General features: G+C 36.6%; 1 protein-coding gene across 1 annotated transcript; it reads right to left on the bottom strand.

Moving 5' to 3' along the window:
• Positions 1-264: 264 nt before the first annotated feature.
• On the bottom strand, positions 265-25,344 carry MS3_00006838 (uncharacterized protein; the record flags this gene model as incomplete). Its single annotated transcript, XM_012938245.2, has 7 exons — positions 24,043-25,344; positions 21,259-21,825; positions 19,441-19,704; positions 14,832-15,185; positions 11,169-11,271; positions 4,238-4,378; positions 265-464 (listed from the first exon to the last, which is right to left on the bottom strand). Exons 1-7 carry the CDS (start codon positions 24,997-24,999, stop codon positions 265-267), a joined length of 2,586 nt encoding a protein of 861 aa, XP_012793699.1. The 5' UTR covers positions 25,000-25,344.
• Between the last annotated feature and the right edge of the window lie 1,538 nt (positions 25,345-26,882).

Below are 26,882 nucleotides of genomic sequence, written 5' to 3' on the forward strand. Positions count from 1 at the left end.
TTATTAGTCAACTGTTAAAATTATTACAATCTTCATAAATCCCCATTCTAATAATTACAAAAGAGGAGTGAAATAAAGTATTACAATGGTTTAGTTGATAAACAACAATAAGATTAAAGGATATCGATGAGAATTTTTTTCACAAATAGTGATGAGTAAGAGAAAATGCATATTTATGTACAAAACTGGAAAAAAATCTCGAGAAAGACAGGGTTCTGAATAACAGTATAGTAAATCAGGCTTTTATTTAATTTACATGACTTCTCATGATCTCAGTTGTGAGATATCGGTCGGATTGGTCACGTTTTCCTCACAAACCTGTTGTTCCTTCTTCTTACACTTTTCATAGTTCTGCTTGTGTCGAAATCTGACAAACAGACCAGGTGAATCATATAAAGATTTACGCTTTATGCGTTTCTCAAACCAAGACAGTCTGAATCTATTATTCGAATCACACGTGTGAGCTTGAAAAAGTACGGAGAGAAAATAGTTATTTAATATTAAATACAAGCTACCATATAGATGGAGTTTTATTATGGAGCATTATAGTTAGATGCATTTATCTATACAAAGTTAATGAGGACGCAGTACTTTTCAGTTGTTCCGAATGTCGAATCGTACCCTATAAGGTGTTCTGCATATAGCTCAGTGAAATCAAGTAAATAACAACGTAGTAACTAAAGTAGTGGGTTGGAGAATGCTGGTCAGCGGTCTGTGCTCCGTTAGGAGTAACAGGCGTAAGTAAGTAACTAAAGCAGTAGGATACAATAAATTTGCAGTTACGGTCTACCTGAGAGTACAATGTAACTAAAGTAGTATTTCATTAGAAAAATGGCTAAATTATACATGTTTCAGTAAGTAGGTTGTTAGTCTGAACCATTTCTAACTACTTCACTTTGAACAACCAAGTAGTACCGATAGCCTCTGAAAAGTTCTGTACTTAGTGAGTTGCATTAAATTATTATCAAATCAAGGATTGGTATGAGTCATCAATTCATTTCCAAGACCTCTTCTTTCAGTGCGTTGTATTTTCTTCGAGATTTGGTAGTCTTTACTCTTTCTATTATGGGAAAGTGTGAAGACTTGAAGTGATGCACTCGTGGATTAAATTCTGAGCTGACAACCCCACCTGGTCAAAACGCTAATAAAAAAAGGAAAACTCTAACGTAAGTAGGTAGCCAGCTAGTGAAGTAAAGAATTAATATTAATTCCGAATGCCCAATTTAAAAAGTACTTTTACCACATTCCAGTCAGTGGGAATGAAATGGTAGTAGATCTAACTATAGAGTATGAAGACTTTACGGGATCATCAGCAAAGGTAAATACAAATTATGTCAACAAGCACTGGGGGCATATACTAATAGCCAATCATGTGCCACAATAGCGGGGATTTATCACAATGACGATAACCTTGCAGATACTACACAGTCAGTCAGTTACAACGCAGAACCTGTACGTATGTACACCAGTTCAAGTTAGCATACCTCGTTAGTATAGATGTCAGGCCAAACCGCAGAATAGTGGAGGTAGTAACAGTATCAGTGGCAATAGTAAAGATTAGGCAACGAAGATACGGTTAGAAAAGAAAAATTATTGAAAAAAGAACAAAAAAGTTATGAGGAACTTAGAATCTTAAGATTTGGGGGAAGATAAAGAATGGATACACTTGCACTATTGCAAACAGTATTAAGTCATTTCATTTAAATTTTCTAACCATTGGTTACGACAGTCAAGCATACCTCAATAAGGCAGAATTCTTTCATACCACGACACCATGTCATACACTGACCACCTCTCCACTTCTCCCAACCAGTCTCAGAGTCGGCAAATAATGTACGACGTGTAATTCTCTGGGACGACATTCGGAGAACATGTCCAAGCCACTGAAGTCGATGTTTCAAGATGGTGACATCGATTGCATTATCATCTCTGTGCCCGGACATACGATGCTGAACCTCTACATTACTAACATGGTATTGCCACTAGATGTCAGCAATCCATCGAAAACAGCGACGATCGAACATAGAGAGTCGTCTAACATCCTCAACTCGGAGAGGCCAGATTTCACAGACATAGAGCAAAACTGCTCTCACCGACGCGTTGTAGATCCGATCTTTTACAGCTAGACTGGCATCACGAAGGCGCCAAAGATGGCCCAGATTGGCATAAGCCGCTCTGGCTTTCACTATTCGTCCATTGATCTCATCACTCACGCCACCACCAGTACTTATGCAGCTACCTAGATACACGAACTTACCGACTACTTCTATCTGTTCACCATCCAGTATGAGTACAGGATTAGAATCCTGCTAGTCTTGTAGAAGTACTTTGCACTTCGAAGGTGCAAAGCACATACCATACCTACGGACACTGATTGCTAACTGATCAAGTGTGGATTACATGCCTTGGGCATTATCGCACAGTAAGACAACATTATCCGCATACTCAAGGTCGACAAGTTTCTCCAGGCAACAGATCCACACCGCCATTACTTACATCCATCGGAGCTGTTTGCAGAATGTCATCGATGGCAAAGTTGAAGAGAAATGGTGAGATTGGGAAACCCTGCCTAAGCCCACTGCTTGAATGGAACAATGGAGAGAGGTGGTTGTATGCCCTCACTCTACCTGAGGTGTTTGTGTATAGGGTCTTTAAGATGTTAATGAACTTCTCAGACACACCCTTCAAAAAACAATCCCAGCGAACAGTCATGTCCAACGAATCGTAGGCAGCCCTGATGTCAAGAAAAACTACTATTGTTGGCTTGTGATAAGCATGGCGGTGTTCCAACATACGCTTGGCCGTATGAGAGTATTTCGAGAGGGAGGGCGAGCCCACCCCGCTCTCGCCCATACCAGGGCATTTGGGGGCCCTATTGAATGTCTATGGATATCCTCTATAATTAATGTCCATGATTACATTCCTATAGTGAGCGGAGAAAACTGTTGCCCAGTAAACCCGTCCCTTGCTTGAACGACAGGTATCTCGCCTAGGTCAAAATCGACGCAAGTTAGCTAAGTCCAATCGACCTATCTGAACACGTGTTGAGATTTCGTCAGACACCAAACCATCAGGACTGATGAGACTCTCAGGATAAGTGAAACGGTCAGTGCGTTCAACTACTTAAATCTCTATTATTAATTCAGGCGCTGACGCAAACCAATCCTGAAGTAACATTTCACATTTGGAGGGAGAACCATATCCCAAACATGCTTGCATTGTTGATGAAGGTGGTTAGAAAACTGAATTTCGTCAGCGTCTTCACCAAACAGAACTAACCATATACGTTTTCAAGGCCAACAAGTGAATTTCTTGGAAGAAAGCCGACCCATGGAAAGTCACTTGTTGAAATCTTACTGCCGGAGACAGATATCTATGGGATAAGGCGAGGTGGGCTTTATAGGGTCGACCTTCTCTATCCTCACCCTTCCTTTGTGGGAAGGCGTCACTGTTATGCTCATTGTTTGAGGAAAACACATTGCTGCCGTCACACCTTTGTCAGTCAGTCAGCTACAACGTAGGACCAGGCACACATATGCATCGGACCAAGTTGCCATACCTCATTAGCACAACAAGATGGACACCAGGTTCATACGGGTAGTTAAGTCAATGGTGGTAATATATAAAAGAAAGATTGCATATAAGCATATAGTACAGCAAGAAAGAATTAGTTCGTAGAAATAAAGATATGAAGCGATTTTAATCTCATAGTTTGAGGGAAGACAGTGCAAGGATTAATATAGGTCGACAGACCTCCTATCCTTATTACTGAAGACTGATACACCGACGTCATTGTGGCCGATTCTGAGCCTTGACACCCACCCTCTCCAGCCATTGGTTATGATAGTCACGCGGACCCTAACCAAGTTGTCTGCATCTACCAACGCGGTTCAGACCATAAGTTAGTAACTTCAAGGACTGATGCCACATTTTGGTTTGGCCATCCCTAACTTTCTTCCAACCATCCTCTACACTAGTCAGCATTGCGCGACGTGGTAATCGGTGTTCTGGCATACTCAACACGTGACCCAACCATCTCAGTCGCTGATGATCTACGACCTCATTAACTGATTTACCATCATTCCCTAGCACACCTCTGTACAGCCAGGAGTACGACTTCGCCCTCGAACCTTGGATCTCATGCTCGTAGTCTTATCGTTCTTCTACTGACCTGTCTGATGGTGACAGTAGAGCACAGACAGTCATTGTGAGCAGCATATACGAGAGTTAGACTTACTCTTAGCTTTCGTGTTGTGTGCAACCTCAGTATCCGACAGTGAGGATGACTTGTTACCTCGGTGTATTGAATCGTCTTCTGTCAAAACACCATCAGGAGTTTCATAGTTATTAAAGTAAGGCACTCCAGGACTAAGTCCGTCTAATAAAAAAAATTATTTACTTGTTTTAATATCTGATTTACTAGAAAATCTGACCGGGGTGCGAATAACACAAGATGGTGAACATGGGTCATCTTTGTCTATTTGGATTGGGGTTCTTACTATCCCATCACTGGGTGAACGTGGGTCAAGGTCTAGGACTTTCGAGTGTTTGGGTATTTTTATAGGCGTTAGGTGTTTATCTGTCTCCTTGTTCACTGGACTGGCCCGGAAATTTACATAGTTACCCATCCCCGAAAGTGCCGAATTTCGCGCCACATTATCTGTTGGGCAGATTTCGTTGAACCAAATAATACAATTTCCAATTTTTATTTACTTATCTGAGAATAAAACAGGATAAAGAAAACATTTGTTAATCATTGACAGTTGTTGTTCTATCGAGGTTGAATTCAGTTTTATGCTTTTAAATCGTTTTGATAAACTCGCTAAATTTCAATACTACAATGTACCAGAACTAAATAACGGTTAGAAAAGTGTGATCAGCCAAAAAACATCAGATCGTGAGGGCTTTGTGGTCAGGTCCTTCCGAGTTCTTCCGAGAATGTTTTTGGATCATGCATATTATGTTTGATGACCTTTCTCGAATATTGGCCCAATGGCGTCCCGATGTGTGAAATCACGAGACGATCAAAGCTGAACAACGAACAAAAACCTAGAAGTACTGAGTGACCGTGACCAATGAAGTTAAACTTTGCCGAGTATGAGGCAGTTGCTAATTGAAAACAATGGGAAATGGTGGCACAATTTCTTGAATTGACTGAAGCTAGACAACAATAACGTTGGAAGCCAACTCTTTGGGAGAGTTCGGAAGCCTTTTGATCCAGTCTAAAGTGCACGGTCATAAATGTACACTTTTGAGGAGTCGCATATTGGAAAGAAACATTTGCTTACACTTTTTCAATGGTTAACATGCTCGTGATTTCAATGAAATGGCTAACTACTTGAACATTGGGATCCGTGTCTGGGTCGTGTGAGAGATTTCTTGTTTAAGGAGATCAAAATTCTGGATCTGGACTCTCAGGAGTCTGAAACGTCCTCATTCTAGTTTTCTTAATTTTTTCCACGATGTATGTGTAAACATTTAATTTTACTGTTGATGCTTTGAGACTGACATGAATGTTGACCATGATAATACATCGTTATTATGGCCCCCATTATTTATTTGGATTATTACGCCCAACTTTCCATATTAGACTTTCCTGATTTCAATGGTCGCATATGGCAGGCATATCGTTCCAGGTGTATATCACCAACGTAGATGATCTATGTCGAAATGATTGGAGGCCTACTCGAGTTAGACGTGAATAGTGTGACGAACCAACTAACGTCGAAGTCACACCTCGTGGTCAGCACCTTACGTGGACTACCCCCATTGACGTAACAAGGTACTATAGATGCTTTGAAGACTGTACAACACAAAGGACGTTATTACAGAAATATATTAGTTAAAGTAGATACAAACCAAAGTAAGACCACTGCCGCATGGGCCAGTCCATGACATACAATTAACTAATGCGCGTCGGTTGTACATGACCTTGGCAGGGAGCGACGATCTGTTCGACATTCAGTGATCCAACTGCCGGATGATTTGGCTAGGGCTCAGTGACATTTCACTGGCCCTACAATACTCCCCCACCAGATTCAGCGGCCGTTTGAATCGGTACCAAACATGTTGGGAGCAGTCGCGCGCCGGAGAGTGCCAAACGAATATTATAAATTCTCCAGGTATTGCTTATCTGTAAAACAAATGGAAAGGAGGCGGCAGAAACTGGTCGAGAAACAGCGAGTCATAATATGTTAGTAGGTCGTTGCTTAAACGTAAATTGATTAACCATAGAAATAATGAAAAGAACAAAACGTTTTGTTGTTCTATCAAGTCGCGCTGAAATATATAGCCTTGACAAGTAATTCAGTTCCTCCGATGACAAACGTTAAGTCTGCCGCAAGAGTAATGATGCTATAGCGATAGTAGGATAAGTGTATTATCAATCGATATCCATATTTGTACTGTCATTAGTTTAAAGTTGTAAGTCGGGCAGTGTCGTTGACAGCCATTAATTAGTGTCGAATTCTAGTTATATCTATATCTAACAGACTAACCGTAAGTACAGAAGTATAACAGTGAAGAGTGGTCGTTATTTCGTTGTGCGAAGCTATTGACCAACTTGTAGTCACAGTTTGAAAAGTCGATGACTGCTGTTACAGTCAGTAAGGGTTGAAGGCTACAAATCCACAGCAAAGGTGGCACGATGAAGTCTCTAAAAGATGATAAACGGTGAATGCTGCGTGTTTGTTCGGTTAGTGAACAGAAAAATATCGAAAAGAACATAAGAAACCAAGAGTGTCACTCTGGACTCATGTCAATGATACCCGTGAAAAACGCTGTCAGTGTTGAGATAGAGGCGACAATATCGTTTTGAGTTTGCAGGAGATTCGCTCGACTGCATAAACTGATGATTCGCGCGAATGATATTGTCGTCAGACCACCAATTGAACTGGACAGGTTGTAAATCGTCGAGTAGTTGAACAGCCGATTGATGTACCGGAATCATCTGTTAAATAACAGCCACGAGGAAACAATACTTCATAAAATGAAGTACGACATCGAAGTAGAACAACTACAATAGTTCAGATGTGTTACAATGTCGAGTCTAAATAACATCGTTCTTACGTATATTGACAGTTGCACTGAGCGTTCGCTTAGGTATGATTAGCGTAACAGTTGGATGTGTGAATAAAAACATATACGAAAACTATGGTTGGGTTCGTGGAGAATTTTCGAGGACGTTTAGATATTTTCCAAACCCGTATCGCATGTAAATAAACCGAAAATAGAATTAAAATGACTGTCGTGTAATAAGGAAATCGAGCCATGATTTACCGTGTGAATTATTAGCAAATACAAGGGGTATAATAAACATTAATTAAAATGGTAACCACCAATGTAACTAAGGTTTAGAGGGTCCAGGTAACGTGGCCATTTCGTAAAAGGCTGATACAAAGAGCTTATTACCTAGCGTTAAGTGACATATTAAGTACGACAACATGTGTACTTGGGACATGGACTAAGCGTGCTCGTGTACATGCAATATGTTTTACCACAGTATGTCGACTAACGAGTCATAAATGTACATGATTTCGACTAAAACTTGACGGCAGTGACAGAATATATGACTAGTTTACGTGAAAGCAACTACGAAATGTTATCACGCATCATAAATATAGTACGAAATAATCTAATGAAATTATGAAACTCGCCTGGGTTACCCTTGCCTTTAAGTAATGAAGTAGGCAGTTGTTTGAATCTGGATTATGTACGAGGTACTGTTGATTAAATTTTTCGATTAACACAGCGTTGTAGACGTGAATTTCTAGCATTCGTATCCTCTGTTTGGCCATGGAACTCAGCAATTGGAAATTAGGCAGGCAGTGGTAAAAAAAAAGAACATTCTAGTGGATAGTGGTTAAGCAGAAAGATGAATTTATAGTCGATAGTAAATCTTGTCTTATTTATACCAGTGGATAAGATACAAAGAGATATGCGTTCGTGTTGCCTTGTGGCTATACTCACGAGTGGTTGATATTTTAACAGACATATTACACAGGAGCATTTACATGCTGCTAATGCTTGTTAAAGAACCACGATAGCCGATTATAATCGTAGTTGATTGGTTAGTTCTGTCGATTGAACGAATTATTTAGGTTTAAATGCTAATCAACATTGACATGAAGCAACGAAAGTTCACAGTAACAGATTAACATAGGCGATGATAAAAATGAAAAAGAATAAGTATAGAATACAATAATAAAGATTATAGTGATAGGTTGCGCTATTCGAAGTCTTGCTCACCAGTGTAGATCACCAACGTAGATGATCTATGTCGAAATGATTGGAGGCCTACTCGAGTTAGACGTGAATAGTGTGACGAACCAACTAACGTCGAAGTCACACCTCGTGGTCAGCACCTTACGTGGACTACCCCCATTGACGTAACAAGGTACTATAGATGCTTTGAAGACTGTACAACACAAAGGACGTTATTACAGAAATATATTAGTTAAAGTAGATACAAACCAAAGTAAGACCACTGCCGCATGGGCCAGTCCATGACATATAATTAACTAATGCGCGTCGGTTGTACATGACCTTGGCAGGGAGCGACGATCTGTTCGACATTCAGTGATCCAACTGCCGGATGATTTGGCTAGGGCTCAGTGACATTTCACTGGCCCTACACAGGTTTGTTAGAAACACTTTCTTATTACAAAAATTCATTAGGATATTTAAACGGCTGCAAAGGAAACATACGATTCTATTGTGTGTAAGACTGGAAGCAAGCAGTCACGACTAATTATTTCTGGTGCTACTGTATTTAATTAGCATGTCCGTTGCTACCATATTAGAGGGTAGCAAACACTGGACCGCATTTAATATTTCTTTTTACAGTAATGCCAAGAGTGAGGCTCTAAAGATTTTCTCCAGTACACCCATCAATGTACTGGTCTGGAAATGATGACGCGGTTCCTTTTAGTAATGAAAAATGTGCTCGTACTGAAACCTATTAAAATTTTAGGTTTCAGAGGTATACGCTCATTTTATCTGGATCTAAATGTAATAGTAGTACTATTCCAACAGAAAAGGAGCTTAAATATCCATGCGAACAGTGAACTTCCAGGCCGAAAAGAGTCTTTTTTGTTTTAATAACAAAACCATCCCTGAATCCTTTACTGTTTGATTAATGTTAGTTAAATGATGATCATTATTGATAACCCCACAGTTCTACAGGCAATAATAATGCAGTCAATACTGAATTCTGTAAATCCACTATATGTGTGAATGGCTTGTCAAACTTCCTGAAAATTTAGTGGACGAAGGGAGGAATATGGATCAAGTTGAATGTGTTCTGATATTTTGTTATGATTGCTGTTTCTGCAGACAACTTAAATATTTTTCATTGCTGTCTGTAGTGATTTTGATTAATTTATTGTTGATATTCTGACCAAATGCTTGAATAATTTTAGCAAATGTGTGTTAAGTGGGGGTTTACCTAATACAGTAGCGACGTCAACGAGAAAATCCAAACGACCACCAGTTACGTTTAATTACATACATAATGGACAAGAGAATGGTTATCAAGAATCAGTAGCTAGGTGGATAATGTGTTGACATGTAGAGCGCGAGATACCAAATTTGGCTCTCAGAAAGTAAAAAACTTTAAGATAACGAGTTCCAAAAAGGATTAAATGCGCGTTTTGAATGCAACTTTAAGCAACTGTTTATTTATTCTGCATATGCTTGGATATTTGCGTCATGCCTTTTGCACTTCAGCTACTTAGTAGTGATTGGTGGCGTATCCTTCTTCGTGCAAACCGGATTCTATCAATTAATTCGCAATATGAACACTATTCCAAGTTATCACTTGAATTCAATCAACAATAACGACCAGAGATACATGGTACTGGTCAGTACTCATTGATAAGTCATTTGCGGATGTAATGACCTTTCCGAGGATAGGTCTAAAAGGGAAGCATGCATGGTGCTGTTTTCGTCATTACAAACACCCAGTTAGTGATACATACTCCAAAACCCCTATAATTTATAATATTCGCCATATTGAATGAATATTATATAAACGTGACAAAAATAGAAGCACGGACCCGATGTCAGGAAACTTTTCAGACTTAAATAATGGATTTGATAATTAGTATCTATGTGAAGGATTGAAGTAAACGATAAGAAGCTACGTGACTACGAAGTCACAAAAATGCATTTCAAAGTGAGTCGTTATCACGAGTGATATATAAATAAAAAAAACACCTCCAAAAACCTTCACAATCTCAACTAGTTCTACGGATGATATTCTTCACTCCTAAACTATCGTATGACCTAGTCATTTCCTCAAGTAAATGGACGGCTCCAGGCGACCGTGTGAAATGACAAAGATTTCTCCGAAATCATTAGTTTTGCGCACAGCGAGAAACGGACACTTCCGTAATTTAGATAAATACACTTCAGGGTGACTGAGAATACAAACAAATGATCCTGTGCAGCGCTATCAATAGTTTACAGAATCAGGCCAAGAGATTACAGGCAGTCACAGAATAACCAAAACATCCCTAGAGGACTTTACAACTCACTAAAATGTGACAGCGGCCCCATACGAGATCAAACTGAAGGCTAATCAAAGGCAGATCATAGATCAGACCCATAGGAGTCAGGTTAAGTATTACACGGTACAAAAAGTGGATAGACTATCATATATAAATGTATTGAACGAAATGAATTAAACTGAATAAAACAAATATTATTTTGTATAAAAGATAACAGTAAATCAAAAATAAACAAGCCCCACTGTTGTGTGTAAATAGTTTGCATACAAAATGTGGGATCAATATTGAAAGAGCGAAGTATAAAGGAATTCATAAGCACTACTCGAAATAGATACTTATAAAAAATCAGAAAGCCAGGAGCCATGAAAAATGTCAGAATCTCAGTTAATGGCAACTCAAATGACAACATGACACTTCAGTTAATCTGAATATATTTGCATAAATGGTCATCACAATACTTTGGACAAAATAATGAGAAGTTGATCCAATAAGAAAAGGCAATAGGATTAAGCAACGTTCTGGGGAAAACAAATAAATGAAGCAAAGTTATGAAGTACAAACAGACAGGTGGTGAAAAGGAAGTGAAGTTACATTGTAGTGAACTGGTTATTTATTTTGTTTTCTTTAAGTAGGGACGTCTAGTTAGGAGTTTGAAGTGACCTCGCCGCGACAAAAGACATTTTTCTTGATGTTTTTTGCGATGACTTTCGAAGGGATGTACAACTGAAGACAAATTACATTTACATTTGTTTACAACACGCAACTGGAAAAAAAAGACAAAATTTACAATTCCCGGCGTAAAGAAGGTATTCAAACAAATACAAAGCATGATAGTGTACGAGAATTCAGTTAACTTGTATGCCGTCTTGAAGCACTACTTATTCTTTTAAAAGAAGCATATACAACGTGAGAATATCCTGTTTCCACTATCCGCTCTGATTTTTTTGTGACTTCATTGTAAACAAAATGGATTAGAACTAAATAATCTATTTAGCTACTGTAAATAAAATGTGAAAGTTTAGGAAATAAGGTTTGGTCAGCGACACACACCAGGAAAAACACATTAGGTTTGAAGAAGCCAAAATAACCTACGTTAAGATATGGGAAGGATAACTACATAATACCTATCTACATGAGTTATTGTATCGTAGGGTCCATGTAATTAAAAAGTAAACCTGCCTAGTCAGTAACTTACAATGAATTTGCTATACTGGTCCTTTCAAACAAATCCTACTCGTCATGATGTATAGGAGTCGAATATGAATACATGAAAAGATGAGAATGTGTTACAGCAGAAAAATGGACAATCCATCGGGTTGAAAACCGACGTCAAAATCAGTACTGTTTGTGAAATTCTGAATATATGGAAATATAAACGAGTTGAAAACGTCAATTTTCTGTAGTAAGTATTCCAAATTGGCTCTTGGGAATTATTAACAAACATGGCACAAACCTCAGAGAACGGTCCACTAACAGTGAGATTCTTATTGTTTGTGACATGGAAAACACAAAGCAGACTCCCTTATTTACCAGATGTAGCTAATGATTGCACCTCCGTGGAGCGTTCCGATCACTAATTTTTCTGTTGCATATGTACGGTTTTTTTGAAATTTTTGACTAAAAGATTGGTGTAAATTAGTCCACTCGAAGTTAACAAAAACATATGAACATGTGCTAACTTTTGAAAAATTCAGTGGATCTTCTTCTAAACTTAACGTATTTTCAGTACATTAATGATCGTACCAGTTACTTTGATGAGGTCCTGTAAAGGTACCTAGTGATCAAGGCTTGAATTTTGAAGACAGTGAATTCAAATAATACCCACAGTTCTCAGAATAACACTATAATTTACTAATTAAATCCAAAAACAGTTAAGTCTTGATGCATTTAGATTGCATGTCCCAATTAACACTTATGATTTTAAAACAAGGAGACTGATTTCCTTTTACAATATAAATACAGAGATGACTAATTTTCAATAATGACTGTTTACCATCAGTCAGTCAAAACGTAGAACTTCGTACGTTTCAGTTTCAGTAACCATATCACATTAGCACAGAGATTGTTTACCATCAAACTATAACGAAGTAGATTTATGAATAAAAGCAATACTAAAACTAACTTTATAGTAGGGTATTAAAAATGAATTCATGTAGACAAAATGTTATAACTTGTGACTGCAGATTAATGTGCAGTGACTTATCGATCGGATCAAAGACGCGTAAACACGTGCGAGCAGTCTAGAGTTCTGATTGGTCCTGCTTTCCGCCTAGCCCAGCCAGTTAAGTCCAGAACACAAGTCTCAGCCTCTGCGATATGAATCATTATATTTCAAACATACAGAGTTTATATACCAATCAAACAGACCACAACGTACCATAAAATAGAAAACAACGTTCGTACAAAATTTGTCCAACAGGAAAATGACAAGTGAAATCAATATTGACCGGTAGGGAAACGACACGCGAAATAAAAATTGACCAATAGGAAAATGATGCCATTTCAAGTCCAAGGATGGCACTAGACTTAACAGGATCATTTTTGGGATATTTTTCTGAATATCCCAACACAAAACCACCTGCTTGTTGATTTTATTAGGTTACGTGATTTAAAGAATGTGGAAACAGGGATCAATATTTCTGAGATTTTAGATTATCTAAAGTTGCAAAACGCAATCTAATTATTTTTTCAATTATGTGGATATATTCCTCTAACAAATAAAAACAAGTTGCTTGTATAAAAAGTGACCAAAAGATAGAGGGAAAAATGTAAGGTCATTACACATTATCAACAAACTTTTCTAGATGGGTCAATGTGATCATGGTTTCACTTTGAAGTTAGATTAACTAGTGAAAAGTAAATTGTTCAGACTAACAGAACGAACTGCCGAAAAATAGAAAAGCTACTCAGTTATAAATAATATATTTGGATAGATAACGTCACTATACTTTCTATAATGAAAATGAAACATTTTAATAATGAACTCAAACAAGATCATTATCATCATCTAGGGATGAGTGAGAATCGATAGTCACATTAAACTACTTATTTGGATTTCAAGTACAGCTGTTATGATGGCTGCTTATTTGATTATTTCCAGAAGTTGATTTGCTTTATATATGGTCTGCACAAACTTACACAAGACATCAATAGTAAAATCTAGAAAACAATTATATTTGAAAACTAAACACAGTATGAATGCGACTGCTCATCTCCGATACCGAAGTGATAAATTCAGGTCTAATGACTAATACATCATATTGTAGGTAAAATAAGGACCTAAAAGTCAGAATACATCGATTTCAATCGTTTCTTAATTTGGAGAGAACATTCTTCAATGTCCCTAAAAAGGCCAATAATGCGTATCGTTGAAGAGCATCGAGCTAATACTCTGAAACATTTCAAGATTTTCCTATTCGTAACAGCCCTTCAGCTAATATTATTTCATACTGGTCAACTTTGGTACTAATCAGTATAAAAAATTATGGACTCCGTGACTGCGAGGAACTCCCTATTACAACCATTATAAAACAGTAAGCAGGAGAAATTCTAATGACAACATTTTAAACACAATATATATAGAGTTAAAAAAAAATGTCTATCATCAGATTTTAATTCCATAATTCAAAAGTAATGTAAGAGCTATAAGACCTAGATGTTTAAGTTTGAATATAAAATAGATAATGGTTGTTGGGTCACAAAGTACAATGAAACATATTTGGACCTTTCTTAACTTTGTTTCTTTTCATAACCGATATTGGTTTTTAAAATTATTCGTTATGAATTAGTTATGTTACAAAACGTTCACTGACATTCTACATTTCCTCCAAATAAACTAGTATTTGAAATTTATCATATTTTTATCAAGAATGGAGATCTGTGATATAAATGGTCGATTTAAAACACGAAGGTTTAAACAACAATCACCCTCACAGTAATTTGAACAGCCCTTTTCAAATTACGAAGACTACAACTGCGTATGTAAATCAGGACTTAGTTAGACTAACCAGAAGCAAACCAATATTTGAGGCCATACAAGAAAGGTTTACTTCCAGACTTGGACAACGATTTAATTAAAAGCTCCATAGAAAGTATGTTATTCTTGGATCAATCAACTAGGACCGAAGAAAATACAGCTTAAAAGTCCCATTGTTTTACGTTAATTGACTATTTTTATAGAATACCACACAAAAGAAGATGAAATTTAGTTTTATAGACTAGCAGGTCATCAAGGTCAATTCTGTTTATAATTTTGATATTATTTTAAAATAAATACATAGACATACACTATAATACTAGACAAAATATCTTCATGATACTAACCTGTTCATCAGTTGAATGATAGGTCTGAGGATCTAAGAATAAGCTAGACCGATTTCTATGTGATAATATATCAGGTGAACAAGATGTATCACTACAAACCAATGAAGATGTTTGATAATGTTTCATAAGTTGAGTGGAAGATGAAGATAAAGTAGAAGGATATGAATGGAATGGTGTTGAAGTATTTGGAGTTTGACAAATTATATTATCCATCGATGAAGTAGGTTGAATTGATAACTTATCTCTTTCGAAAACACCAGACTTATGTGTACAAAGATTTAGTGCATGACATTGACACATCTTCCCTGAAATCAAAAGTGATTGATTGACACGCTGCAACAACCGTCTAATAGCCTATGAACCAAATATAAATTTAATACAATAATTACTATATCATAACTATACAAATGGAATTGTGCAGTAATTTTCACTACAACTTGTTACATCCGGTTTTTAATTATTAAAACCAATCGATTTTTGTTAGTTATACGGATCTTCGTCCCGGTGGATCGTAGTTTCCTTAATAGAACATGAAACTAGCATTCTCTACTTCAAACAATAACGAAAGTCAATCAATTTGCTTTTAGCAACCAATACACATTAAATGACGACTACAACTAGAAAAATAATTTTCGCTTTGAGTCTTATTATCACAAATTACAATCACAACTATTCTGTAACATTCGTTTTAATTTTACATTGTCATTTAACTATCCTCTTTTACTCCCATTTTGTGTATTCCTTTATTTTTCAACTTATATGCCCACTCGCCTGTAGTGGAAATCTTGTCCCTTTCGGTGGATATTTGTTCTCTGAACTGGATGATTTGATCGTGGAGCTTTCATAGTTATTCTGAGCATCATCAGCACAATGTTTGTTGGTTGTTGGTGTTTTTTTAATCGCATCTATCCAATATCTCGACATTTTCCCAGTCAAATGTGTCCACAGTTGTCCACATACACGGACACAAGCGAGGATATATCATGGCGTTTGACCGCTAATTGGTGTTCGTGCAGGCAAAGATGCAGGCGTCCTATTTGTCCGATGTAGTGTTTTTCGCAGCTCTAACAATTTATTTTGTAGATGTCCACTTTTCCTTCTTTCGTCATTTCATCCTTTGGTTTGCACAAGATTGATTGAAGTAATTTTGTTGGTCTGTGTGTTAAACTTATTCCAAAAGGCTTCAACAATTTCGTGGTAATTTCTGCTATCCCTTTACATGTGGTAGATGATCCGTTCGTCGGTTTTTCAATTTGATTTTGTTTCTGCTGATGCACTTGGTTGGTATTTTTTGGTGTTGGATAGCCGTTCTTTCGAAAGGCAGTCTTTAGACATTTTTCTGCTTTGCAAGTGTGTTGTAGTGTGTCCTCACCTTCTTAAACAAATTTTGTACGTGGTTGATTATGTGAGCTCTTGGGTTGCTGTTACTGTAATTGAGAATTCGATCTGTGTGCGTTGGCTTCGTACATACTTAAGTCTCCAGTTTTCCTGTGTCAGTTCTGGTGATTAATATATCCAAGAATGGTGATCATATCAAGTTCAAAAATGGGACAGTAGTCAAACAACAGACTACCATGGCAAGTAAATTTCAATGAGCTAAATATGAAGAGACTGATCTTGATTATACATCTGAAAATGAAGGTGCACAGAATCCTAGCTTATTTTTCACTACTAGCGGCCAAAAATTTACAACGAATTGAAATATCGAATTTTCGTAATTAACAAAATTCTAAACATTCTGTTCTTAGAGGGATATAGATTAAATTAAAGCGTGTTCCGTGCAGGATCGTGTTGAGGCACGATGATTAACTATTTCTTAACCAATCGGTGCTAGCGGAGACTTGTAGAAGGTTCTAGAATCTTCCTGTGTGAAAATTATAAATATACTAACGTTTTTCTTTTTATGATTCATATTCTTATCCACCCTTTTTATTTGGAATATAATTACGTTCCTGTTCAAACGTGTTCTGATTTGAGGTCTTGTTGAGTGAAGTAGTGTCCAAGAATACTAAGCAATAAAAGTAGCTGGGTCGTAATAAGAGAAATCATAACACCTATTTATGATTAGAAGACGGTTGCAGCTGATATTCGATAAAACACTGAAGATGTAACCTTTGTGATGGTTATGTGAGTACAATTATAAACACCTACTACGTTGATCAGGTAGGATAACAAATGAATGTCATTTAATTGTCCCATTGGATTGAGTAGCATTTAGCGGATAAACACAGTTCTAGTGAAACCAAACGACCACGTGCGAATTGGATTAGTGTACCAAACACTGGAGACTAAAAATATATATCAACGAGTGAAGGCAGGTAGACCATTACAAGAGAAAGGTTTACGAGCTCCAAAAGGAGTAAAAATATTCAAATTTACCATCCCAAGTCGGTGAGATAATAGTAATTTATGATTGGAAACGCCAAGTGATAGTGCTTGGAATCGGTTGAAGTGAATTAGATATGTTTATTCGGTATCATTTTTTGGGTTTTCAACGTACTGCATTCAACACTCCTGATATTTTTTGGTTTCAGTTTTCTACTACCTTCCCACACCCCTACCTTTTTGTTTTTTTTATTTCCGGTCAGTCTTGGTTTGAGTTGTCACCTTGAACCGGTTTATACCAGGTTTTACACTATTTATATATACATATAGCACCTCACAATGAAACAAGTCAACATACTTTTTAGTCTAGAACTTATGAAGAAACATAACTTAATTTGTGTTGGGTGGCAGTTGAAGTTTATCAGATTGTAACTACATGATATATACACTGATTACAACAGACATTATTTCTTAAATTCTGTAAGAGTGGATGTGGTCACTAATCGTCAACGTTCAACATAAATGGCAAAATTCCACGTGAAACGCACTAAAGCAACAGTTTGAGTAGTATGGTATCTGAAATCTTAACATTTGTAATCAATCACATGATTGGAGAATGTGAATATCGAACCCGGGAAAGTCAAGATAGTTTCAGGTCTAGACACGAATGTGTAAATTGAATATTAGTCTTTCATATTTCTTAACCTGAAGGTCGAACTTGAATCGATTGTTGGGCAGGTTTAATGGTAGAATCTGCTATTAAAAGACACACAAAAGTCGGACGTAAAACTTGTGAAGGGTCACCACTCGAACGCCATCGAGCATACAGAGAAACATTAGTCAAAAGAATGATGAAAACGACTATTTTAATTTATTTCGAATTTCGGACCACGTTTACTATGGCGTCATTCACTCGAAAAGTGCTCAGTAAACTTCCAACCTTTAAACAGAAATCAATAAATAATCAACCCTGCCTCATTTTCGCATTATGGCCTAGGGTAATGCGATAATTTCCTACTCTTCCTATGCAATGTTAACTTTCATTTCTCCTTTGTTTACTTTAATCTTCATTTAATCAACCTTTACTAATTTTCACAAAAAACGTATTGACAAGTATGTGCATAACCAGATCGTTCGAAATATATAGCGCAAATACATCACATTTTTTAGATCAACTCCGTCTTCTCATTGTTCTACAGACAGTCATCATAACTTCATTATATCGTTCATTTTCTTCTTAAACAATTTTAGGTTAAGATAGTTTTGTGTCAATACAATACTAAAAATTATCTTGTCTTGAAATTCATCTGTCATCTAACTAGTCAGTCTATAAACACTTTTGAAATCTTCTCGAGGGAAAGAAATAAACCTATGTATTGAAGAATATTTGGTTGAACCGTGGTGTAGTGGTTAAGGCATTCGACTTTTAGCTTCTAAGTCCCAGATTCATACTCTGCTTACTAATGTCTGCAATACCTAAACGTAAAAAGATAGATTACAATGGAATTTTCAGTGCTGTAGACATTGTAGTTTTGACACTAAAATTTAATGAATGAAAAATTTTTAGCAATGAGAGGGAAGTTTCGGCTGTTTCTCTCTTTTAATCTCTTTGTTGTTATTACTATTAGTTGAACACATAGATATTGGTACAAGGAGGCACCAAATACATATGCGCCACACAAATCTCATTCGATATGTGTGAGGGCTGTGATACTGACCGGGTGCCCAAACCGAAGTAGGTCGTTTTCTTAGGGGACCACACCCGGAGCCTTCGATCTAAAGGTCTGATCCACAAAGCATTGGAGCATTGTGAGGAGATGCAGTCCCATAGTAGCCGGTGACCAACGATTGGTTCATACGCCATTTGTTCCTTCAGGATACTGGAGCCCATGTGCACCATTGCTTTGGAATCAGGGTTTTCCAACTCCACTAGGTGGACTCTCCATGTCCACCAGCCCGGTTAAAGCGCCGGACATTCGCTTTTCGTCCTCTCATTTTTGTAAACAACAACCCCGCCACGAGAAGGTAATGAGTAAGACTTCCCTGGCAGAGTCTATATACGCGTGGCCATGTGAGAGCATTTCGAGAGGGAGAGCGGACTCTCTTCACTATCGGCCGTACCAGGGCATTTGGGGGCTATTTGTTCGATTGACACGATTTATAAGAAAGTGAAAGAAGCTAGTTATAGTTACGAATCAACACAAAATAGAAAAACGCATCACTAAAGATAAGGCAGAACAATCCATAACCCCAACGAAACTGAAATATACTTCAGAAAACTTACCAATCGTAAAGCACGTTTAGGTGGGAATTCCTTGTCTTCATCGTCTGTATGAGACGAATCTGATGAACTCTGTGAAGAATGTAGTGTTGAAAATAATGTATCGGGAGTTGATGAAATGAGTGGACTCTGATCTGTTATTAGCAATGTAGATTCGTGGGCATGTGAATTAACAGTATGTTCAGTCAATGAGCCCTCTTGTTGTTTGCATCTGGATGACTTTAACTTCGAATTATTCGAACTATCAGATAAGCGGAAATGTCGAAGCTAAATGGATTAAAAGTATATGTTATCTGTTAAATAAAGCAATTTAGTTGTAACAATGACACTATACGCAACGAACATAAACATATAATTTTATTCATTATGCTTAGATTTATGGAATGATTATTTCTGAGGATGACTTGCAGCCACACAATTTAATCAAACTCTAACTACATTAGTTGAGAAGGTTCAATGTAATTTGTCATCATATGAACATGACAAACAGATCACCACAGAAATCCTCATGCAGCTATCGAGTCGAACTGTTATTAGTTGGAACATTACCATTAAATCAACGTCATTCGAGGAACTTAGTAACGAAGATGTCAGATCGCATTCTACCCATTAAACTGTTTAGAACGTTAACTTTTCGTGACAACGAATATGTTTTCTGCTTTATATCAATCATATTCTATTAGTAGAGAGCAGGTGAAACTAAGTATGTGACAAATGAAGTTTTCGAATTTTTGAAAAATGTAACACTATTATCATAGTATTTTGTTCCAGTAGAATATGAACCGTCATCAGTTAACATACGACTGATACCGTCCTTCCAAGATTCAGATTGAGACATTTAAATGATTGTAAAACACAGATGAGGGATATTCTACATATTTAGATTCTTATGAAAAGCCAGTGTGCAACAGCACGTGTTACGTCTTGTATTCTCGACTAAATAAATGTTATGCGATTCATGTCACAAAACGTGGTATTTGGCAATAACTGTCAACGAATCTCAAGTTAAATTCAGGAAGGTATTTAGCAAACAGATAAACCCCTCAGTTTATAATTCCAGTAGTTTGTCAAATATTTCTTAAACAATACATGCATTCGTACGAGAGATCATACATTTTACGTGATCAACTATTTTTACTTACACAATAAAATACGACGCAAAAATCGTGACAAGCATAAAATAGAGAAGTGTTCCTAACACCAATCCAGTCATTTTTCAGTAAGATACGTAGTGCTAGCTACTCTTAACCTTATAATCATTCACTGGATTAGGAGATAATTCTGAGTATATTAACACTGGTAGTGTACTCTTAACTGTAAGATACTCAAGTATACAGCTCATTAATTCATCTAATCACACTTAGCGCCTACGTAATATCTCAAAACATTCTTAACTTTCGATGTTTTCTCCAATAGTGCTGACATTCGGTGAGAAAACAAATTATCTTTATAATCATCGGGAGATCAGCAGTAAGCTACTGTTAACATCTCACAATAAAATTGTTGGGAAGATTAGGCAATTCAACATATGAAGGATTCAGCTGTGGAATATATTTATCATACGATGGTCAGAAATAATTCTTATTCTGTATGATCGATATGGTTAAGCTGTATAAGATTTAATCAAAGCATTGAGAATGGTCCTAAACAGTATAACAACGATCTCAAACTAGAGGATCAATCGGCATTACAAAACACTGGAATCTACCACTATCTGACAAACAAACATAATGATCAGTAGTCCTGATGAAGGTATAAAAACAATAATAAAAATAATATAGACAGGTACGGAGAATAAGTGAAAACCACATGAAAACTAACTAATTCGGCTTCCAGTATAGCTAAGAATTTTGCAGGTAATGCATTTTTTGGACGGGTTCGAACATTGGCAACATCTTCAGCAATCAACTGATCATGTACATCCAACAGACGGTCCATACTAACCATTGCCGAAAAGTATGATTCGTTGGATGAAGTGAACTTATTTGCGGAAAGTAATGAATCCGCCGTTGTTTGACGAACGGAGAAACCAGAATTTTTCGTAGTCGGAATACATGTTTCGCACAATTTTCTTACATTAAGTTGATTCTCAGAACGGAAACCTATCTGACTGGTTTCGGATGATAAAGGGTGAAAACTAGACCCATTACTTTGACCTCTCGATATTTCGGAAGATTCACTGGTAGAAAAAGAACTGGGAAGTGTTGTAGGTAAATTTGTTGTTACTGTATTTGGAGGTAGACCATTTAAATCATCAAAGCACTTTCTGCATACAGGACAGTTATTGTTTTGTTCAATCCACAGATATAAACAGGCAGTATGAAAAATATGTCCACAGGGGAGTTGACAGGATTTGCGCATTTTCTCCCAGCAAATAGGACAATTTTCCTTCATTTGCAGTGAAAACAGAAAGTATTATTTATTCACTAAGGTCGAAACGTTTGGTCAAATAACGAACATGATAAAATGAAAAACAATGAATTTGAATGAGGTTGATATGTTTAATTAGAAATGGGTTTAATCACCAACTGATACAAGTTGAAGGACCACTAATAAGGTAAAAGCATGATATGATAGTCTGGTTTGAGATAAGATCCAATCCCCAGCCTTTTACAACATCTCGGAAAAAGGTAGCGGACCTACAGGTCTTCTTTTAAGTGTGTTATCATGATGCCTAGGGACAAATAACTGGAACTTGGTGTTTCGTATAACAGATTTCGAGCGAGAAACAGGTCAGTAGAAAATATAATGCGTAAAATCAAAACTGAGAGGAAAAATAGTTGAAACAGTTGAATAATCATATTTAATAATTAAAAGATGTGAATAACCACTAGAACGTTGAACAAAACTAAAATCCAACATATGCTTATCAAAAGGTAAGACAACACAAAGAACTCAACATCCATAGTTATCAGTATTATAAAAACCATGTCACTGAACGAGCTATTTCAACCTGGAAAGCATACTTCAAATAAACTGATGGAAATACGGTAAACTGACAGTCAAATATGCAAGTCGCGAGTGAGACGATGTTTATATTGTGTTGTGAACAAAGTTATCAAAGTTTTAAAGACTTACTCTTTTGACCGCCATTATAAAAAACACTTGTGGTTAATGCAGAAAATCCAAAGAAATAATTGAAAAACAGTAGTCCGAGTTGTCTTGTTTTATTTCTTCTGGTAAGTCAAAATACCATAGAATAATTATATGCACGACTCAGAAATAAAGCAGAGAACTCGCTTTGAAGTACATATTTGTACTTAGGCTTACGATGCAATACATGAAAAATGTGATTTGATGATAAAACACGAAACCTGATTATTTGTAACTCTAGCCTACCTTGTTAACAACGGTATCTCACAGTGATTAGTTCATAACTTTGGAATTAACCCAAAAGTTTATTAGCTCAAACGAGTACATCCAACATACGTTCCAGCACTTTTTCATACACACCTCTCTATTCTATCGTTTTATATTATATACTATATTTTTTGTTATATCCCAATGAGTAGAAAAATTGTATTTTTGACGTTTGTGACTTAATGTAAGCCGCTTTTTTAGAGTAAAGAAGTGGGATATAACAAAAAAACATATTCATTAATAACTTTCTACCGAGCCCAACCTCGGTATTGACACCTAAAACATTTTCATACTACATCTTCAAAATCCAATTTACTTCATTATTATTGCTACTACGTTATTACGGTTAGCCTTTAACTCTATCTGGTCGTGCTACCGAAGTGTGGCCACGGAACATTAGTGTCAGGTTTTAAAGTGATTATGACTGATTTGCAATCAACAAAGATTAACAGTACAAAAATCAAATGATTGGAAATAAAGACATGAAAACTGAGGAAAGAAGACATGAGAAACAGATAAAGTTGCATGATGGAAATTATGAATTAATACTCATCATTCGAGGGGAAAGCCAGAATCTTAAGGTGGGAAGGGAAATAACATAACTGGTAAATACATTCACGTAACTATGATTATCCAAAAGCCGATTAGTAAGGTAATTCACAAGATTAGTTTGATAAAAATACGTACCTGAGAACTGATAATCTTTTGAACAATAAGTGACGGTTTTATAGTCACTAAATCACTTTCCATTATACTTATTATGTAATTAATCCATGCGCATGAGCCATTCAAACAAAACTACCTACTGCTTACAGTTTGAGTAAAGATCATAAGTTTCAAAAAGTCACAAAATAAGCAGCATATCTTGTCATCTTTGAACAGGGCTTTCCAGAGTCAATTATAAAGGTTGATGCGCAACCAGGTATCGTTGTAGATACATTTACAAGACTATGAGTCATATCTACTGCGAAAGGTAATGAGACCATATGGTGCTAAATAAAGCGAAAACTGAGGTGATATTTGACGGTCGAATAGTTGCAACATCAACTGATAGCTGTTTGAGACTATGATATGTATCACATAATTTAGCAGACATCACAACTTTACAGGGACTAGAAAGCTTAGATATGAACATCCTAACGACAACTAACAGATACAATACAGAAGTCGATAGGTTACAGTGTTTGATGAAGTCTGACCTACAACGATCAAAAAATGTTTAAAAATGCAAAACTGAATACTTACTTTGGAATAAACAATTCGAGTATCCAAATTCTTTAGTACGTTTTTATAGCGTTTGTGATGCACAAAACGTCTGGACACTTTGTAGTATAAATGTTGAAGGTGCAAGGCAACAATGATGGTTGACATATTTATTTGAAGTTTATTCCAAAATAACATATGTAGGTTATGGAATACATCGCCAGCATCAGCAATCGTATCAAAAACGAATTCAGTGTAATAAAGAAGCACAAAACGGTGGTACACTTTATCGTCATCATTAGAACGTGAGGCAACTTCGCAATATAGATAAACTACATACCACGTGATAACATGCACAGTGACAATCAAAAGTTGAAATACCTCCGCAAGCATAAAGAACATAGTATTAAGAGAATGTTTAGCACCCACGATTATAGAAATAATCATCAGAACGTTGCTGAAAAGCAGGAGCAAACAACATAATAAAAATATTCGGGCTTGATAAGTAAGAGAAAAATCAGAACAACGAAGACTGTACTGAGAACGATCCCTGATGAGACCAGTTAGAAGACGCAAAAAGCCAAGTATAGTAAACCACGTTGCCCAAAGAAGGAGTTCATGAAGAACTTCCACGTGGAGAATACCATAAATAAAAACCACCTTATAGAAAATAAAACTAGAAAAATTTTCTCTGATATGTGAATCTTCAGCGCTTCGAAGTTGACCGAAAAACAAATTTTGCAATTCTCTTGCAGCATACATCAACAAACAGTATCCAAAGTTTACGAAGCTCCAGAAGCACCAACTGTCTTCCAGACAGCAAGTTAATGCCAGTGTTGGGTAGTTTAGTGTGGTATAATTTCCTGTTCCTTCAGGTTTAGCATCTTTAGTCATCTGGAAGAATACATGTAATACAGATCCTAGCAATGATACTGTTGTATAAATTACGTATGTGGAAAAGTTTGGCAATGGTATACGCTCTAAATTCCAGGCCTGCATCTAGCGTCTATGGCGTACTGAGCGCCTTAACTCAGGGTAATAAATCCCTAATTCAGTCGGTTTAAACCGCGCTTGATTCATGTCAAACTTTCACTGTGGTAAACACACAGTACTGTTCTTTCATTTTCCACTTCTGGCCAAATATTTATGTCACTGACAGGCGCTCGGTCATGCATCCGCACCAGATCACGAGTGGGAACTCCGTGCTCAACAATCCATGCAATCGCTAGCCCGCCTAGCTCAGACGACTCTCGATATATTGATAGCCTATCAAATATATCTTCGAACCTCTTCGCTTCTATCTTTTGATTTCAATAAGTGAGTACGATTCTTATTAGATGGTGTTACTGGTTAAAGCGTTGTCGAACTCCGAATACCTGTGGCATCTTCACTGTGAACATCCACGTTAAATACATTAACTTAGTCCTGCTGTTTAGGCCACTATGATCCCAAACTTAATATTCTTAGGTGGACGAAGGGTGGTTGATTCTTTGTCCCAACTACATTATCATCTATGCACGTTCCAGACTTATTGATGTATTAGGATATGGTCGGAATGGTTGTGGGAGAAATAGAAGGAGCTTGCATCAGCGGGCTTCTGTGTCTATTAGCAGTAGATCAACAGGTAGAAACCTAGGTATATTTGACAAGAACTATTTAAAAATGTCAGTGGTATTTTTCCTCTCTAGATTAATTTTTTCTTCAATTGTTTATTACGCATCAAGACCACTGTATTAGGTTAAATTAAATTAATTTCATTTAAAGTGATCTCCAAGAGTATCGTTTTTTCGAAAGTAGTTTATCATCCGTACTTCTGAGTACTTGCGTACTTACGCCTGCTACGTTGGTCCCTTTTTATTTTTATGCACTATTGATCCTATCAATCTACAGTTTTTTACTTTTTTCTTGTCATCAGTTGCTTTGTCTCTGGGTATTGTTTGTGTCTAGTTTTCATTTGAAAACTTCCGATTGATGAGTGGACAGTACAAGAAAGTAATTGCCAGCGCCCAGGCTTTCGATACCTTGTGGATAAAATACTTCCTAGTTGAGTGTCAAAAAAGAGAACGGATGGACTCAAAGCTGTCCGACTAGGAAATTATGCTTAGCGGAGTGCCTCAGGGTACAGCTTTGGGGGCCAGTGTATTTCTTCTTCATTATTATTATTATTATTAATGGCTTTATTCAATATTATATTTTGGTACAATATAGAATTTTCAGCACAGGGTATTTCGACAAGTTACTTACCGAACAACGAACAAAAAGGCAGTAACAAATACAAAAAGAAATAAAAAAAAGCTTAAAAAAAATAAAAAATAAAAAAAACCAAAAAAACTGTACAAACTTTTTAAAATTAAAGACATGTTAAGAATGCAAGTTTTTGACTAGGTTAATTCTAACAACCTGTTCGTCATAGAGTATATTTGCTAGGTAAGGTATTATAGAACTTTTATACTTTTCCTTGTACGCATGGATTTTAACGTAATTACGTCTCGTTCTACCAGAAGATATACAAGGAGAAAGATAAGAGTGAATCTAAGGAGAAACACTCTGAATTACTGTGGAATTATCATAAGTTATATGAATAAAGTTTGGGATGTTCAGTGCAAGAGTAGGTTAGCTGGGATTAACAATTGGATAGGAGACATATCAGTATATCTTGAGGGTATTTTGTGCTTTTTTTCTTCATAAACTACCACGAACGTCTTATGTGATTCACGACGGCTGTTGTGGCCAGCTTTTAAACTCGTATTGTGCGTTAATTGTAGTCGACCCATATTCCAGATGACCAGAATTAATATTTATGAAAAACCCGGTTCAAAGTTTGGCCAATGGTCAATGAAAAGTTAAATAGTCGTAAACCACTACTTAACACAGTAGTTGCT

The sequence above is a fragment of the Schistosoma haematobium genome, chromosome 2 (genome assembly GCF_000699445.3).
Source record: "Schistosoma haematobium chromosome 2, whole genome shotgun sequence".
NCBI classification, from domain to species: Eukaryota; Metazoa; Platyhelminthes; class Trematoda; order Strigeidida; family Schistosomatidae; genus Schistosoma; species Schistosoma haematobium.